At 45.2% G+C, this 18,500-nt stretch overlaps 1 protein-coding gene across 1 annotated transcript in view; it reads left to right on the top strand.

Moving 5' to 3' along the window:
* LRRC7 (leucine rich repeat containing 7) overlaps positions 1 to 18,500 on the top strand; it is a 419,637-nt gene that overhangs the window by 316,865 nt on the left and 84,272 nt on the right. Inside the window, exons 13-15 of the mRNA XM_088466556.1 lie at positions 7,231 to 7,300; positions 12,734 to 12,833; positions 16,820 to 16,944. Coding sequence (XP_088322682.1) covers positions 7,231 to 7,300; positions 12,734 to 12,833; positions 16,820 to 16,944 — 295 coding nt within the window. The remainder of the gene's footprint in view (positions 1 to 7,230; positions 7,301 to 12,733; positions 12,834 to 16,819; positions 16,945 to 18,500) is intronic.

An 18,500-nucleotide genomic window follows, 5' to 3' on the forward strand; every position in this document is an offset into this window, starting at 1 on the left:
TCTGCAGAAACACACTGGTACTGACACTTTAAATGAGCAAAGGAGCACAGAGAACTAGCTCACAGCATACTCTGTGATAGACGTTGCACTGGCAACTAAAGAGCCTCTGGACAGCCCTTTAGTACCCTCAGGTAGTGCAGGATTGGTTGCTAGCCTCCCCAGCCCAGACTGAACCTGATTGGCCAGAAACGACATGTGACCCAAATCCAAGATGGCCACGCCCAGTGGTCACAGCATGGAAGCTCTGCCAGTCTCAGCCCCTCTCACCTGCCTCCAGATGGAAGCCCTTGGTCTGCGGAGACTCACAGCACCCAGCGCTATTCTCCAGGAACCTGCACCTCTGCTGGAAACACCATGCCACAGCGCCCGGAGCAGTAAGCGCCGCGATCTCAGCAGCCTGTCACCCCTGGTCGTGACAACCCCCATGTCAGAGCACCTTTAGGGGGGGTGCCAGGCTGATTTCCCCAAAACTGTCAGAACTTTTTGCAGATTTCCAATTCGCCGGGTCCCGTTTTCGCACATTTGCAATTGAACACGGGGATACGCGGGGATGCGCGCGATACTTTTTCGAAGGCTACACCTCCGATGACAGAGAAAAGTCCTGCCTCGGACTTTTCGCTTCAAATTGAATACGGGCCCATATTAAAATGTTCTTTGACTTTAGGTGATAGGGAAAGGATTTGCACAACCCCTCCTCCTCCCAAAGTAGTGCATTAGATGGTGTTCCTACCCTAGAACGCCCGACCCTTGTACAATACTGTGGTCCCCTATACTTGTATTAGGCACAGCAGCTTTTCTCTGGTGCTTATACAAAGTGTTCTTTATGTTAGTCCTAGGTGGCGGTAGTGAGGTCAGATCTATTATATAAAGCTGCAGTAACAGCTCTGCCCCTCACAGCTCTCACTGGCAACTGAGGGGGCTGCACCAGTCAGCACTGTATCACACACTGTTCCCCAGCTCCTGTCACCGAATGGCTCCTGTTTCCTCTCCCCACCCAAGGGGAGGACAAGAATATAAGGGAGAGATGGAGGGGGTAACAAACACGAAAGAGAGATGGGTAAGGGCAGGTTGGAATAGATAGATACCTGTTAGCAATTTCAGCTGGAGCCCCCCACTGCACTATCCCTACATGACCCCTTAATAGCAGCACCCCCCCCCCCCCAGCCTGATCTGCTTACCCCTGCCCCCGGGCAGGCGGACAGAGATCAAAGAGAGTGATATGGGTGGGAGGGGTAATAATTGAAACTGGGGTAACAGGGAGTGAGAACAGGGGGGAACTTAGATGAAAGAGACACAGGGGGACGGCCACACTCGCTAGCGACCTGGAAAATGACAGGTCAAAAATACTAGTTCTGAATAACTCTGGTCCATGTGACTGCCTCACACTATACAAGTTGGGGGACAGCAAGTCTTTCAGTGTCATTCTGATTTTCCCGTCTTTGCTGAATTCCCCTGTGATCTATATAATGTGGGTATTGTTTCTACCTTGAAGAGTAAATGTGAAGCATCATCTGTCGAGCAGGTTTCTAGCAGGAGAGGCAATCAGTTATGGCATAATTCACACATGTGGTCCAATTACACTCATCCAATTAGTACGCAACAGAGCACCACACTGAATAGCTCCGTGCAATTAGGGGAGGTAGGCATTAACCCCAAACACCTGCGTGCGCACTGCGAGGAGATCACCTGCAACACGGGATGATGTGCGCTGCTGACAAACAGGTGCCTGATATAAATTCAAAGGGGCGCAAAATCATTTGAAAAAAAGCACAACACTAAGGGCCTGATTCAGAGCCGGACGCAATTAGCGCTCGCTCGTCCAGAAAATAGGGGTGGCTATTCAAATGAACCGTTCGCTCTTTGTAGTCTGTTCACGCCTCTAGGTCTGAATGAGCGAACAAAACTTGCGGTCGTTTTTTGGGAAAATACGCCCCCTGGCCGCTCGCATCCTACGTCATGTCCGCTATTTATTAGATTAATCGAGTACATCGACCAGCGTATGAACTGCTCGCTATTCTTGTGGTTGGTTGTTGCTACCACAATCTTGCGAGCAGTTCTGGCTATAAAATAACCCAGTGACGTGGTCAATGACGCTGCTGTTTTAATTATGCACACCCTTAAAACGTCCATTTTGACCTTTAAGCACGCCTGCGTTCGGATCTCCACTCCCCGTTTTCAAGCACCTTCCCCTATTACCACCCACATACGCCTCATTCTGTCACTCAAATTATCAGGCATTCGCTATCTTGCGAGCACATGAATTTCAACCGCACTGACTGGTTCGCGCATGCGTATAACGATCCGTACGCATGCGCAGTTAGGCAAACATCGCTCGGAGCGAACGAGCGGCCGCTTACGAGCGGCTCTGAATCAGGCCCTAAATTCGGAAGTTCGAATATCTAGAGACTATACTTACGTATTCAGCATTTTCAGTATTTTAGATTAAATACACACAGAGATTCTTTTTGTAAACTGAACAACTCTGGGAGAACAAAAAAGAGTTCAAAGTTTCCCATTATTGGGAGTCCGCCCTGACGAATTCCACTCGCATTTTGCAGGACTTTTTCCCCAACAATTTTCATTTTTAACGCAACAATTTCTACATTGGGGAACTTCAAGGGAGCTGTGGGAAGGACTATGGGACTGATTCAGATTTGGGGGCAAACAAAAACAAAAAAGCCAGTAAATCTGCCCCTTGGTAAAACCATGTTGCCCTGCAGGTGGGGCAGATGTATAATGTGCAGAGATGTGGGAGGGGCGTGTTGTATCTACATTGCAGTGTAATTGTGAAGCTGCCCTGTATTTGTGGGCTAGATACAAAAGCCACCGGTATTTACCCTGCAGAAAATCAATGAATGTATTTCCCGGGATGTAGTTATGAGACCAGATGCCGCGATTCCCCTGGTCTCAATACCGACAGGGGAATAGCGACAAGGGACTTAAGATAGGCATCAAAATACTGACGCCTATCTTAATCCCAACATCGGAACGCCGAGGGACGCCAGGCTAAACGAGGTAAGTCTGGGGCACCCTTAGCATTAGCCGTGGGGGAGGGGTTAGGTTTAGGGAGAGTAGCTGGGTTAGGGTTAAGTTTTTGGGAGGGGGTTAGAGTTAGGCACCCCTAGAGTTGTAATAGAATTGGCATTTAATGTTGATTTCAGAGAACAATAGCTTTGAACTTCCAGTGTTAAAGCACAATAAACACATCTCACTTTCAGTAGCACAATTATCTTCAGCACTTAATCATATCAATAGCTCAGTCCCAAAGTGCACTTTAATCAGCTTATAACTCACAAAATTGCTTCCTCTTAGTAATAGAATCAGTCACTAGTTCAGTAGAAGCTCAAATAGGATAAATAGCATGATGTCAGCATATTCAGCTCTCTAGTTCTGTCTCTTCTAAGTGTTGGGTTACTCAGTACTTTTAGTAAGCTTTCAATGTACTTTCAGTAGGCCTTCAACATGTTCTCAATATTGTCTCCATATACCTGCAATAGAGACTTCACCCTTTAAAAGCTGTAACTCACCTCACCCAGCCTCCACTCATTTCTGCTGCGCCTCCCAGCACTGTCTCTGCATCTCAGACTCACTCTGCTGGAGCGCACCATCAGCGAGTATTCAGTGGGCCCTGCTAGCTTGTCCCTTTTTGGCACGTTCCGGCTCCACCTAGTGGCAGACTCCTAAATTACAGAGTCCATTGACTCATGTAGAGCCAGGGATATCACGTATGTAATAACTAATGGCAGCAAAGGGGCATTAGAGCTTTCTTTACCTTGAGTCATACATGTTCATATTGTTTTTTGTTTTTTTTCAATCTCGTTGCTTTCACTGCACAAAAAAAGTGAATGGTGTAATATTATTGCTTTCCACCTTCCCTGTGCCGGCGGTGAAACCATGGTCTTTTGCATTGAGCGTAACCTCTGCGCACCTTTGCAAATTGTAGAACGCTTGCCAGACAGGCCTCTCGCCGCTCATTGTAATTTCACCTTCACAGAAAATAATCTTGATTGAGCCATTTGGTCTCACAGAGAACTGCAAAATTATGAATAGACTGGAATCCATAGGAATGTCATAATTCTCCCAGATACAGAGCCAAAAATTGTTACCTTGCTGAACATGCCATATTGTCATGCAAATCACTCACTTGTAGAGCTGTCCCCTGACATTTGTTTATTTATTACCAGTTATTTATATAGCGCACACATATTCCGCAGCGCTTTTCAGAGAATATTTGGCCATTCACATCAGTCCCTGCCCCAGTGGAGCTTACACTCTATATTCCCTATTACATGCAGACACACACACATACACACTAGGGTTAATTTGTGTTGGGAGTCAATTAATCTACCAGTATATTTTTGGAGTGTGGGAGGAAACCGGAGGAAACCCACTCAAGCACAGGGAGAACATACAAACTCCACACCGTTAGGGCCATAGTTGGAATCAAACCCATGACCTCAGTGCTGTGAGGCAGTAATGCTAACCATCACATTAGACAATGCATAAAAATAGCTCTGATCCCATAGAAGCTGTAACTCTTGAATAGCTGTTTAACCATTTCAGCTTTAAGCGATGGGATGGGCCAGTTATCATTCTGGACATATTTATTTAAATGCTAAGGGACAAATTCAGTTGTGTTGCGCTAGTGTGATCTCTTCTCTCATGTAAACTCCCCAGAGCTATTTAATTAAAGACCCATGATCAACCCGCAAAGTCTCCAAGCAGGGGCGTATTTATAATGGGTGCGGGGCTCACAGACCCCTGGGTCCAGGGGGGGCCCGCACCGCACACCCTGCACCCATGTTATACTTACCTCTCTGGAGTTCCACGTCAGTGACGGTGTCTACTCTGTAAAAAACGGCTGGATAATGGCCGCTGCGGTCATTTTCCCTTCGTTTGCGCATTTGCAGCATAGGGCCATTTTCCCAATGACCTGTGCATGCGCTATAGACTCTTGGCACACTCTAGTGCCCAGAGTCTGCGGTGCTGGCCACGCACAGCTCAGCGCACTGCTGGCCGCCGGACGGAGAGGAGGGGGTCTGTGACGGAGGCTGCACATGGGCCCCCTCCTCTCTAGAAATGCCCCTGTCCCCGAGGCAACATTTAGTGCTGAAATCTGCTTGCGCCCACTGGAGGCGGGTTGGGTGCGGGTCTCTGATTTAATAAATCTTTATTTATTTACCCCGGAGAAGAGATGGCATAAGACATCCCGGGGGGTAATTGAATCTGCCCATAACAGTTTTTCCGTAGAGGTAAATGAGTAAGATTTTGGGCAGGTGTGGAAAAATGCTGCAAAGTAAGAATGGTTTAAAAAATATATATATTTTTTATCAACTAACAAAATGCAAAGTGACTGAACAGAATAAAAATCTAAATCAAATCAATATTTGGTGTGACCAACCGTTGCCTTCAAAACAGCATCAATTCTTCTAGGTACACTTGCACACAGTCAGGGATTTTGTAGGATTATAGTCAGGTGTATGATTAACCAGTTATACCAAACAGGTGATAATGATCATCATTTTCATAAGTAGGTTGAAACGCAGTCATTAACTGTATCAGAAACAGCTGTGAGGGAGGCTAAGGGTGGATACACACCTGAACGACCGGCAATTGTGCCGATGTTGAGGGCGATTTGCCTTCACCCTGGACATCGCATGATTGCCGGTACACACTGCACGATTTAATGAACGATGGACCGATCACTTGTTCCGTCCTTCATTAACATGTATGGCGCCGCATGCGATATCGTGTGATTGGCCATGCTGCACAAGCCAATCACACGATATTACATGCGTCCACGGGAGCGCGCAAGTCGGGCATACACACTACACAATATGCCCGATTTGTCGTTCCGATTTGGCTAAATTGGCCGAATCGGGCAGATATCGTGCAGGTGTGTATCCAGCCTTAAAACTGGGTGAGGAACAGCCAAACTCTGCTACAAGAGTGAGGTTGTGGAATACAGTTTCATGTCACAGGTCATGCACCATTTACTAAGTAGCTGTATATACACAGGACCTTCAGCGGTATAGGTGGGTACCAGAAAACGGCGACCGCGCATGCACCATATCAGACTTACACTAACTGATGGAGACTGATCTGACTGTTGGCAGATGACACTTTCTGTGAAATACAAGATTTTTTGTGCTAACTGGGCGGCCATATTTTATAGTTTATATTGCCATATTAGTCATTGATCATTATATTTCATAGTCAGACCTCCGCCCTCAACTGGCTCATTCTGGTGCATTATGTTACTGATGTTATTGGATTAGAACAGGCGAACTAATATAAAATCTATTCGGGCTATTCCATTCAAAGCCAATGCCATGGAGTTGTGACTCGGCATAGGGGGCAATAAGGGCACCTAATGATTGGACTGGCCTCAGTACTAGAGGGTTTGTGGCCAAGTCTGGGGTGTGGCTACTAACAGTTGTTAAAAAAAACAGGGCACTCTGAAGATGTTGCGTTATACACCAAGGGGGCATGGCTACATTATATTTGGGGTGTACGCTAATAACAGCAGAGCCGTAACTAGACTTTTTGGTGCCCTGTGCCAGAAAGAGCATTGGCGCCCCCCTCATTTTTCAAAGGGACATGATGCACCCAAAAAAGGGGAATGGCCTCATGGGGAAGGGCCAGGGAAGAGATAGGAGAGGCCGGGAGATGCTGGGGATGAAATAAGAGGAAGCTACAAGTGAGAATGATAATAAACAGACATTTGACATTCCCAAACAGCACCCCCTGACCTGTGGTGCCCTGTGCCATGGCACCGGTCGCACTACCCTAGCTACCGCCCTGAATAACAGTACTTTGTACCCACCTCCCCGCTCAGCACCCATTGTGACACAGAGGTCTCACCAAAAATCACTCAGGAGCTTCGGTTAGGTGCGAGCTATATACATTGTACTAGTCTACCTTCCAAAAATATTCTGCAATATTGGCTGCAAATACATTTCTTGGCTGTTCTACGTTCTAGAATTCTGTGTCATTGTATTGCTCCATTATTGTTACTGTACCTCTCACAAAAAACCTTCTCCAGCGAGGTACTACCCAACATACACTATAACAAGTTTTCTCAAAACTAGACATTTTAGAATTGAATCGTTAGCAAATTTCTATTTTATTTTATACAAGGTATTAAATTATTTATTTTGTCGCTTTTTTTTTTTACATTGTAATTGTTTTCTTTCTGAAAATAATTGATTTTTTCTTTCTTACTGTCAGGTTAAAGAATTTGCCGTTCAGCTTTACTAAACTTAAAGAACTTGCTGCTCTGTGGCTTTCAGACAATCAGGTAAAGAACATTTCACCAGTCTCCTGGCACCAACAGTTTTCTTATTTCCAGATCATTTTCAGGTCGTCCATAAAGGGGCTGAGATCCACGATCACATCACAATATTTATCTCCAGGTTGTGTTAAAACTTGTTTTGCATGAGCATAATTTTCCCCTGACCTCCTGATACCGATCTGTTTCATTATCGGACAGATCACAAGGAAATAGGGGACAGAACCTGACTTTTTCTTAACCCTGTTTGCTTGCGACTCTGATCCCAAATTGAACCCTTTCTACCTGTCCTGAACTTGTGCAGCTAGTTCTCACTTCCCGCATCAAAGACCAACATTTACATGTTTGCAGACTATGGTCCGTATTCAATTAGACTGCGAAAAGTCAGAATCGGCGATAAATTATCGCTGATGACGTCATTTTCGCATGTTGCAATTATCCCCGTATTCAATTACAAAGACTTTTCGCTGGTTCAAAAAGTCTTTGTAAAAAAACAGGGATAAGTTTTCACCATGTTTTACATGGCGAAAAAAAATTGCAGATTTGGGGTTTAGGGGTGCAGGCTTAAAAAAAATAGCCTGCACCCCCGGGAATAGCCCCTAAAACGAACTGTGTCAAAAAAAAAGTTTTAAAAAAAAAAATAGGGACACCCCCAAAAAATTATTGTAATTTTGGGGAACAGTGTTTAAAATTAGCGCAATAGGTTCAGGGGTATTCTGTAAGTATGCGGCAGGTGGTTTCTAGAATAGGCCATTAGCGGCAGGTGTATTAGTTTAGGGGCTTAAAAATATGCTAGTACCCATTTTCATGTACCCCAAATTTGATGGGAACACTTTTAAAAACGAAAAAAAAAACTTAAGTGCTCTTCTGCATCACTTCTTCATTGTCGGAAAAGAAAAACCTGCCGCGGCTATTTAAAAATGCAGACCTAAACAGGGGTACCCACAGTGATCCCCCATGTCTGGACATCATTATGGGGGTCCTAGGATGAATTCCCGAAAATTCTCCTATTTTTTCCAATACTTACCTTTCCACAGGCTCCTGGTTTCGCCGGCTCCAAATTGAATACGGGGATAAAGCGGGCACGCGCCCGATACTTTATCCCCAGAAAAGCTCCGATATGGAGCGAAAAGTCCAGCACGGACTTTTCGCTCCAATATTGAATATGGCCCTAAGGCTCCCTTCATCATTATTTCCCTGATATGCACTGAAGTCTTTGCCCGGGCCTCCTCTTTGCGAGAAAAGAAAGCACGTTGCTTATATCAATTTTCTGCCTTCGTATCGGCCTTTCTTAAGGTCTTTAACTAACAAGGTTGGTTTTCCCTCGGCATCTGCCAGCCTCTTGCATCGTATGCTGGCCATACACTAGTACGATGTAGTACGATGCGATTCATCGTACGTTTTCCCTTGAACTCCCCGGCAGTCCCGACGGCACGATTTGGTGCTTTTTAACACACACGATCTGCGTACGATTATGATAGATATGATGGGCTGCACATCTGATCATACGATATGTTTTAAAAGCGGCAGGAGCATGCATCGGATTGTATTCTACCTAAATGCTACACGATTTTGACACGTTTCATCATACGACACGTCGAAAATCGGGCAATCAGCTCAAAATCGCGCTAGTGTATGGCCAGCATTACAGTAGGCACCAGAATGATGCCCCCAGCATTGGGCAGCATCAGTAAAGGCTTTAAACCCTGTCTGCTTCTGCAGAGGATTCTTCGAATGCATTAAGGATGAGTTGGTATCTTGGGGCCTCCCGCTCTCGATGATTTGATCACTGTGTGAGATTAGGCGGCCTTGTTTTTTGTATCTCGGTGCAATTTAGAGGAGGATTGCAGAAGACAATTCAGTCTATGTTTATATTGCGGAACTAAAGGTCACTTGGTCAACCGATGTGATCCAGAAACCGGGACACTTAAACGCCTAGTTGTAGTTGAAGAGTTCTTACAATTATCTAATTTTTCTTTTGACACTGTTCCCTAAGTGGGAAACTTTATTGTGAACAGTCTTCTTCAAAAACTTGGAATATCCTTGGTACCCTTGGCTCTTAGTACTGTCGGAGGGTCTATCAACTTTTGAAGTATTCCCAATACACTTCAAATTGGTGCTTTGCATAATGAACACAGTTCCTTTTTGGTATTTAAATGGCCTTCAAGCTTCTACTTCTTGGCTTGCAATGCCTATTTATATTGTTCTACAAGGGTTCTCTAGGCTTCACCACCGCCTAGAAGACAGTTGTTTCCATTACGCTTCTACCGTAACATCCATGGAAACCCTTTCCCTGTTCCCCCTTATTATTTTGATAGCCACACAATGTCACGCTATTGTCCCTACGATTTTCTCATCGATCTCATGTCTAGAAAATTCGCCTGGGGGCCAACTATACCCTTTATTTATTCCCTAAAACCTTACTAGCTCTAAAATCTACCTTTTGAAATCCTAAGAATCTTTGTGATCACATTCATGACGCTTCGATTGTTACAAAACTCAATTTACATCATTATCATTTAATCTGGAAAAAAAGACAGATATAAGAGAATAATAGCTTTCAGTCCTCATTACACTGCGAGTATCTTGTTACGCCAGTCAGCCTCTGTAACATACTAGTGGTATTTAAAATGAAATTTAGAAAAAAGTGACAACTTTTTTTTTTTTTGTGCTCATCTATATAATTTTGTCTACTTGAATTATATTGTAATTTTCTCTGACAGATTTGTCATGATACTGCCGTGCCTGGGAGACAATTGTCTCAGCGCCACATTGCATAAGTGTAATTTTGAGCAATCCTAAATTCCATTTTATCCTGATAGGGATTCAGCTGTCCAGAATCAGCTTTCCTTAGCTTCTAGGACTTCAAAGATTTATGGGCAATGCCAATTATTGTCATCAAGTTAACAACTGTTCTTCAGTTATTGCTCCCATAGAAAAGAGCTGATTCTAGCCTCAGGAAGCCACTTTTAGTTGCCTGGGTCTTTATTTGCTACTCCTGTGTTACAGCCTATTTGTAGAGGCGGAGGCCTCATCTGCTGATGTGAGAACCGTATTATCTTCGCACTACAAATCCGGGAAGAGGCATTCCTGCAGATTGTTGGCTAAATCATTTATCGCAGCGGAGAATAATGACTTACCTGGAGATCAGGAGCTTCTGGTCATCCAACTGGCATTAGAAAAATGGGGGCAGCTACTAGATGTAGCAATATTTCCTATCGTTAATTGTACAGATCACAAGAATCTCCAGTAACCTTAATAACAGTATAATGTCTTCCTACTCTACTGGAACGTCCAAGAGATGTCATGTCCGAATATAGAGGAGTTCCCTGGATCCCATGGTGAGCAGGTCAAATGCATCCTGCCGGTTTGGGCCACAGGGTACAGTGCCATGAAGATGTAATTTGTCTCCCATGGTGGTCACCTGCATCTTTTTAATTCAGTTACCTGAAGTGAAATCTATCGCTCCCTACTTTGCAGGGCACCCGGGTAAAGCCAGTATTCTCATTAAACTTCATGACTCAGATCTAGCCAGTGCCTAGCCACATAGTGCTGTACATCTAGGACACATCCTATCTTGGCACACCCTCTCAGCAAGTTATTACCATGCTGCTGGCATAGCTCTCAACCAATCATGATCAACATTGCAATGTGGCTGTTTTTTTCCATCCTCTAACACAGAGGTGGGCAGAGAAATTGGCATAGCTAACTGGCACTTCGATTTAAGCTTCTCTTTTGCCCTGATGCCACTAATAACACCTAAGAGGCACAGAATACATGTAAGTGCCTTAAATAAGACCAGCATTGTGCTGTAAAACATAATTAAAAACTATTGTCATTCACACCATTTACTAGGATAACTAATGCAAAACAATTTGTAAGATATAGGTTAAGCAGTGTAAAATAATTACCTATGCTTATTCTATTTAAAAAAAAAAATCGGAGATCTGTCACAAGATAGTGCATATTCTCCACATTCCTGCGCCATTTGCTGCCATAAATGGCACTCCATCTGTAAATCTTGACCTGTTTTACAAAGCCATGAACGTGTCTTCTCCCAATACATTGCCTCACTAGTTACCTTACATAATGTCACCTAATACTAATAAGATTAAAATCACCTCCTAGTAAGAGGGATATCCAATTAGCCGCAGTAAATTACAGCGGCTAATTACCTCACCCGGGGCTATCCAATTAGCCCCGAAGTCGGCTTGACCCCGGCACTTAACTTTTTTTTTTTTTTTCGGGACCTGATGTGCCCCGAAAAATAATCCACGATAATTGCCGTTTTTTCACTTGAAAAAAGTCGAAAACACATAGGTCCATGAGCTTATCGCAGCACCTATGTGTTTCAGGAGAACTATTCTATTATTTCGAATGAAATAATAGGATAGGGTGAAAAAAAACATTGGCGAAAATCAGGGATAATCGGCGAGAAATCCCCATTTTTCGCCAATCGCGGGGGTCAAATAGTGTCCGAACAATGTTTGGGGCTAATAAGATACCGCTCATGCATGTTTCTCATTGGCAACATATAATAATTTAGGGTTTCATAAAATTGGATTTTAAAAAAAATAATAAAAAATAAAAATGGATTTATTTGATTTAATAGGATTTTTCATTTAAAAAAATTTTTAAGTGAATGTTTTACATTTTTAAATGTTTATTTAAAAAATATGTTATAAAAATCCTATTTGAATCAAATAAATCAGTTTTTTATTCTTTTTATTTAAAAAAAAAAAAATCCAATTTCATGCAACCTTTGGTAATGTTAATGTAATTACATGTTGGAAATACCAATTATAGATAAAAATGTCATGTTATGATTATTTTATGTTTAATGTGTTTTAAGTCCTATAGCCGAACTGTCTAGCATGGCGAAGAGATTGTACAGTACATGATGCTACTGATGAGTTAATTGAAGTACAATGCACAAGTGTGTAGTTATATGAGCTCAGGTTATTATGCCCTTAGTAATTGTAACTGTCCCGCAGTAAAATTTTACCGTCCCTAATCCTTCCCGGCTTATCTTTGTTGGTGGATAATGTCAGTAGCGGATAACAGTGGATTACTTCTGCCACCTACTCGCTAGCATTGCTGGCGGAAGCAGGGATATTTTGATCATTTGAGGTGCAATGACTGCCCTCCCTGCTGGCCTGCAGCTCCAGTACCTCCTCTGGACACTTCCCTACATCTCCCATCATCACAATTCCAAATATTGCTGCTCTCAGGGGGAGATATATCAAACCTTGGAGAGAGATAAAGTGCAGAAGCTGCGCAAATCAGCCAATCGGCTTCGAACTGTCATTTATCTAATATGACAAAGGCTGGTTGGTTGCTATGGGCAACTGCTCCACGTTATCTCTCTCCAAAGCTTGGTACATCTCCCCATCATTATGAAATGGGGACATCTTTAACTTGCTGTCACTTTTTTTCTTTCAGTCCAAAGCACTAATTCCTCTGCAGACCGAGGCGCACCCTGACACCAAGCAAAGGGTATTAACCAATTACATGTTCCCCCAGCAGCCACGAGGCGATGAAGGTAAACATTTGTTTCCCTGACCAGTTTTATTCACACTATTTAATTTCTTTATACCAGTGCAACCAGTCATTTACCGACGCCCTTACCACGGGCCACACAAGTGGCCTGCACGTACCTCTGTGAAGAAGCATCAGATCGCAGTATTATCAGATGAAGCAATCAAGGAGAAGATGTATCAGACAATCAGTCTAAGGGCTGTGATAGATGGTTTAATATGCAGCCTCATATGACAATGAAATTCAGTGTATGTGTCCACTGTGTGTACGTGCCTTTCATTATACAGCTACCTTATTACTCTGAGACTCTCCCCACCATATCCTAATAGTCTTTGTTGTTATATTTCATCGGGAACATATTTTCCGTAGAGCGTATATAAGAGTACAGGAGTTTTCAGGCTTACTTGTGTGCCTGAGTCTAGTATTATATGTAATGGTAATGCATTCAGTACAGGATGGTACCGGAATCGATATGACATACCGCCGGACTAAAGCCCGGCGGATGTAATACAGACGCCTGAAGGCAGAAGAATGAAGATCCCGATAAGGTAAGTATTTTCGTTATTCATAACCCTTCCCCCCCCCTAACCCTCCCTTTGGGGTGCCTAACCCTAACCTCTCCCCAGGGGTGGATAAACCTAACCCCCCTCCTTGAACCTAATCCTCCCAGGGGGGGGGGGTGCCTAACCTTAACTTCACCCCTGGGGTGCCTAAACGTAACCACCCCTTCCCCTAGCCAAACCCTAACCCTCCCGGTTGGTTGCCTAACCCTAATTCTCCCTGAGAGCACCTAAACCTAACCCTTCCCCTCCCCCCCCCCCCCCCCCCCCCACGGCTATCCGCTCTCGACGCCCAGTTTAACTTCGTTCGGAATGCTGGGCGGCGGGATTTAGGCGGGTGGACAATGATAGGTGTCGGTATTTTACAGTCGGGAAACCGGCGATTGGCATTTCGACTGCCAGCTTCCTGACCGCATACCAGTCTGCATTCATGATATCTAGTATTTCCAGCTGCTCTCATGTAATAACATTCCTTATTTAGCTATCCGTCGCCCTCTGCGTTTCCCCTGGATGTTCCGCACATACGTTCCTTTTATTTTGTCTGCAATTCCAACTCTCCCCCTTGCACATTCTACAATGAGCAGTCCATGTTTTCTGAATTTGCCACGTGTGTGTCCGGGGTGCTGGGCAGCTTTCATTGTAATGTGTTTGTGTCCCCAGTGTCTGCATTATGTGACGTCAGCCGTGTGCGCTTCCTGCCTCTCTATTTGTACCTGCGTTCTCCCTACGTGGATCTCTTGTAGAGATGTGCGCAGATCCCTGTGTTTTGGTTGTGGCAAAACCACCCTGAAGTGTTTTGATTCGGATTTTAGTTTGGATCTATTTAAAATGGATAAAAGCAGCTACAATCATGTCATTTGGACCTGTGTTTACATGCAATCCAAAACCCCAGATTCTGTTTTTAAATCTGAGTTCCGAACTTACAGCAGACTTACAGCCGAGACTCAGGGCCTGATTCAGACCCGGACGCTAAGCTGCGAACACACGCTATGGACGATAATTGCACATTTGCTTATGCGTCAATATGCGAATGCGCGAGTCACTCCCTGTGCTCGGGAATCGTGCGCATCGTAGTTCACAGACTGGACGCTAATTTGAGTGACAGCGCCGTTTCTTGGTGGTAACAGGGGAAGGTGCTTGTGAACGGGGAAGTGGTGCTGCGAACGCAGGCGTGTCTGGGCGTCTAAACAGCGTTTTAGGGGTGAGCATAATTCGCAAAGATGCATCATTGTACACGTCACTTGGTTGAATTTTAGCCAGCACTGATCGCAATGCTTGCGGTGGGGTAGGGTCTACCTCAAGCGCTGCGTGCAGCTCCGATGGCTCTCGATGTTACCGATTATTCACACACTTCCTGGAGATGACGTGTTCTAAGAAAGTAAGGTGGGCATCTTTACAACGACGTGCGTTCGCTCTGCTGTCGCTCTCTAAGGCATAGAGGGCGTCCTTAAGCCATCCAGTGCGATCGCGGCATTTGCATACAAGGCCCCTTTTGGAAGCGTGAGAGCGCAGCTTAGCGTCCAGGTCTGAATCCTCCTCAGTTCTACTCGGAACCCCAGCACTTTCTATTTAGACTTGTAAATCTTTAAAGGTTCAGGTAACATTTTACTGTTTCTTTAAGTGGAGATCTTCTGTGCTCGTAGTTTTCCCTGTATCCTATAAATAGGTGACCTCTAATCATGTTATCTGTGGCGTTGGTTATGCAGCGTTATTGCGCGGTCCGATTTAGCTGACTCAGCAGCAACTTTATTGACTCATATGACTTTTGATGTCTTTGATAAACTTTCGCTGTATTGGAGAGTTTATGCTCCAGTTGCAATAAGTTCTACATTAATCTATTATCATGTCTGCTTCTGTGAAATCATTGATCCCTATGGGAAATGCCCAGTCTGTGCCCTCTGCATTTATTTTATACTGGACCTGAAGTGCTCCTGGTAATATTTTGTCCTGGCCGGGACATGAACCAAATGTCAGCGGGTACAGCCTGTATTTCGTGTGCCGTGACACCGCTGTGCAGGCCACCAAATTCATCTACTGGCTCCACACCCAAAGGGCCTGATTCAGAGCTGAACGCCTCCATCTGGCAGGCACGCCCCCGGCACGCCCACCAAAGGGGGCGTGCTGTCAATCAACATCGACAGCACGCTCCCTTTGGTGCGAGACCCGGAGCGATGGAGAGCCCGTCGCTCGCCGGGTCTCGCGCATGCGCATGACGGAGCTCCCTCCGTCGTGCGCATGCGCAGTGGGGGAACATCGACCCGCTTGCGAGCGTACTGCCGCTCACGCGCGGGTCTGAATGACCCCCAAAGTCTGTTGTAGAAAATAAATCTGAGTACAGAACAGGAGACGACTGTGAAAGCTCAGATATCCATCCTTTCTAAACTCACTTGACACAGGTTGGCTGGATTCTGCCTCAGACCAGCTGGTGTGTTACAAACATGATTAGTATGTGCTTTATTTCCGCCATAAAGCAGCAGAGAACACGGCAGATTTGCTTCATGCATTGTAATCAGAGATGAGCAGTTCAGTTATACTTGGTTATGTTCAGATCTCAAAACCGGCATCTTATTGGCTAACCGGCTCTCCCGTGTTATGGATAGCCAATAAGATAAATCCAAACTTCTGCTAATTTGGTGAAAAGAACTGAGGGCCTGATTCAGAGCCTCTCGCTCGCGCTGTGCGTTCGCAAGTGGCCCGATGTTCTGCCTACGCACATGCGCACAGTTCGTTCTGCGCGTGCACGAATTACGCAATGCGATCGCATCCCTCTCACTCGCCCAGCAAAGGCAGCCCAGGGTAATGAGTGACAGGAGAGGCCGTTTGTGGGTGGTTACCGGCGCAGGACACTAATAACGTGGGTTGGAGATGCGAACGCAGGCGTGCCTGAGTGTTTCAACGCCATTTTAGAGGCATGCATAATTAACAGGCAGCGTCATAGTACACGTCACTTGCCTTCTTTTTACACTGATTCCTCGCAATGATTGTGGTAGGGTAAAGCAACCTCAAGCACCGCGTTCACATCCGATGGTGCTCGATGTACCAATGTTTTAATACACTTCCTGGAGATGATGTGTTGCTGGTGTGCGGCTCTGCCTGTGCAACACAAAGTGTCCGCTCGCTAAGACATGGTGGGCGTGCTTATGCCTTGGCGAGCATTCGCTTCCCGTGGCGTTACTTTGACAAATTTGCATACGCATCCAGCGAGCGTACGCAGATAGCGAACGGGTCTGAATCAGGCCGAGTCTAAACCAATTGTAATTTAACAATCTGTTCATGTAATAGTGATCAATAACTATCATTCTGGTATTGAGTTGGTAATTTGAACATGTAGATGTATTTCTGTTGTTTTTGACAGTCTTGGAAAATGGAGAGAACTGTCTGTCAGCCAGGTATATAGGTGCGTGCGCCTCAATGTGTGTTTATACTACAGATTTCCAGTCCGACAGCGACAGTTTTAACCCCACGCTTTGGGAAGAGCAGCGGCAGCAGAGGATGACCGTGGCATTCGAGTTTGAAGAGAAGAAGGAAGAAGACGAAGGTCCTGGGAAAGTCAAGGTTAGTTCACGGTTTTCCCGTAAACAACAGGAGATTCAAATATTATTATATGTCCAGCCGCAATGGCGAATTTTGCAACTTGCCCCTTTGTATAACAGAAATCAGGGCGTTGTTCGGTTTTTATGTTGCTTTTAAGTAATGTACAATTAGTCGTGTTTTTAGTACTTGTCATGGAGGGTGTGGTTTGGGGGGACAGGGGGTGTGGCTAATTTTTCCCACATTAGCGTGTATTTTTTTTAAATTTCCAGGTAACTAATTAGATTAGTTATCATGTTGCTGCTCATCAAACTGGATTGGTCATTTATGCAGATCTGTACATTATACGATGCCATGTTAATTCATCTATGGATACGAGTAAATCTGCATATACTGTAATAGGCGTGGAAATGACATGTTGCAGCATAACTTCCTTGTAGAAGCTGAATTTACTAACATATCCAATTGGATGAGTTGTTTCTAGAAAGGTAACAGGATACAGTGAGAGGGGCAGGCGTCCTAGGGAAGGCAAGAATAAGGCGACTTTATTATTACAATATATAAATATATTTATATTTGTCTATTGCCCCAAGCTGTAGTGGTATTGTTATGGTTTTATTACATACATTGATCTGTATCTGTAACTCCCTAGCAACATGTATGTGCATTAAACAGCCCCTCTATTCTCGCCGTGTTGTGGTGTGACACTGTAGCGCCGAGCATCTTTTCGAGCGGCTTTATACCCTCAAATGTGTCTAAGGGGTCTATTTACTAAGCAGTGTTAGGAGACAGAGTGAAAAGTGGTAAGAAAGTGATAAGATGCCAGCCAATCAGCTCCCAACTGTCATCTCACAGGCTGTGTTTGAAAAATGACAGTTGGGAGCTGATTGGCTGGCACCTTATCACTTTTCACTCTGTCTCCTAACACTGCTTAGCAAATAGACCCCTTATTCACAAATGGGACGCACAAGCAGCTTCTGCTGATTAAAATGATATGCGGCATGCCTATACTATGTGTGTGACTGCGGGTGCATTTGCACAGGGCCGGATTAAAGGGAGGATGACTGGTGTGGACGCCCCAGGGGCTCCCACACACACACAGAGGGGCCCCAACAAGTCCAATTGTACTTGTTCCCGGATGGAGGATCAGCTGCCATGGAATGGGTTCGATTCCCGTCAGCGGCAGCCCGACAGGAGCAGAGTTCGAAGCAGCGGAAGCCCGACAGCGCTGGAAATCCCGATTGTGGATAGGTAAGTATAGACTAACCTAACCCCCCTAACTCTCCTTGGGGGTGCCTAACCCTAACTACTCCCCCAAGTGCCTAACCCTAATCCCCCCTCTAAGTGCCTAACCCTAACCACCCCCTTCCCCGCTGCCTAAACCTAAGTCCCCCCCGGGGGTGCCTAACCCTCCCTCCCCCTAGCTTAACCCTAACCCTCCCGGGGGGTGCCTCACCCTAAGTCCCCCTCGGGAGCCCTAAACCTAACCCTCCCCCCCCGCGGCTGTCCGCTCGCGGTGCCCGGCATCACTACGATCGTGATGCCGGGCGCCGGTCTCCCGGCGTCGGGGAAATGCGGGC

Source organism: Taudactylus pleione, unplaced genomic scaffold, assembly GCF_031769625.1.
Source record: "Taudactylus pleione unplaced genomic scaffold, aTauple2 ptg003505l, whole genome shotgun sequence".
NCBI lineage: Eukaryota > Metazoa > Chordata > Amphibia > Anura > Myobatrachidae > Taudactylus > Taudactylus pleione.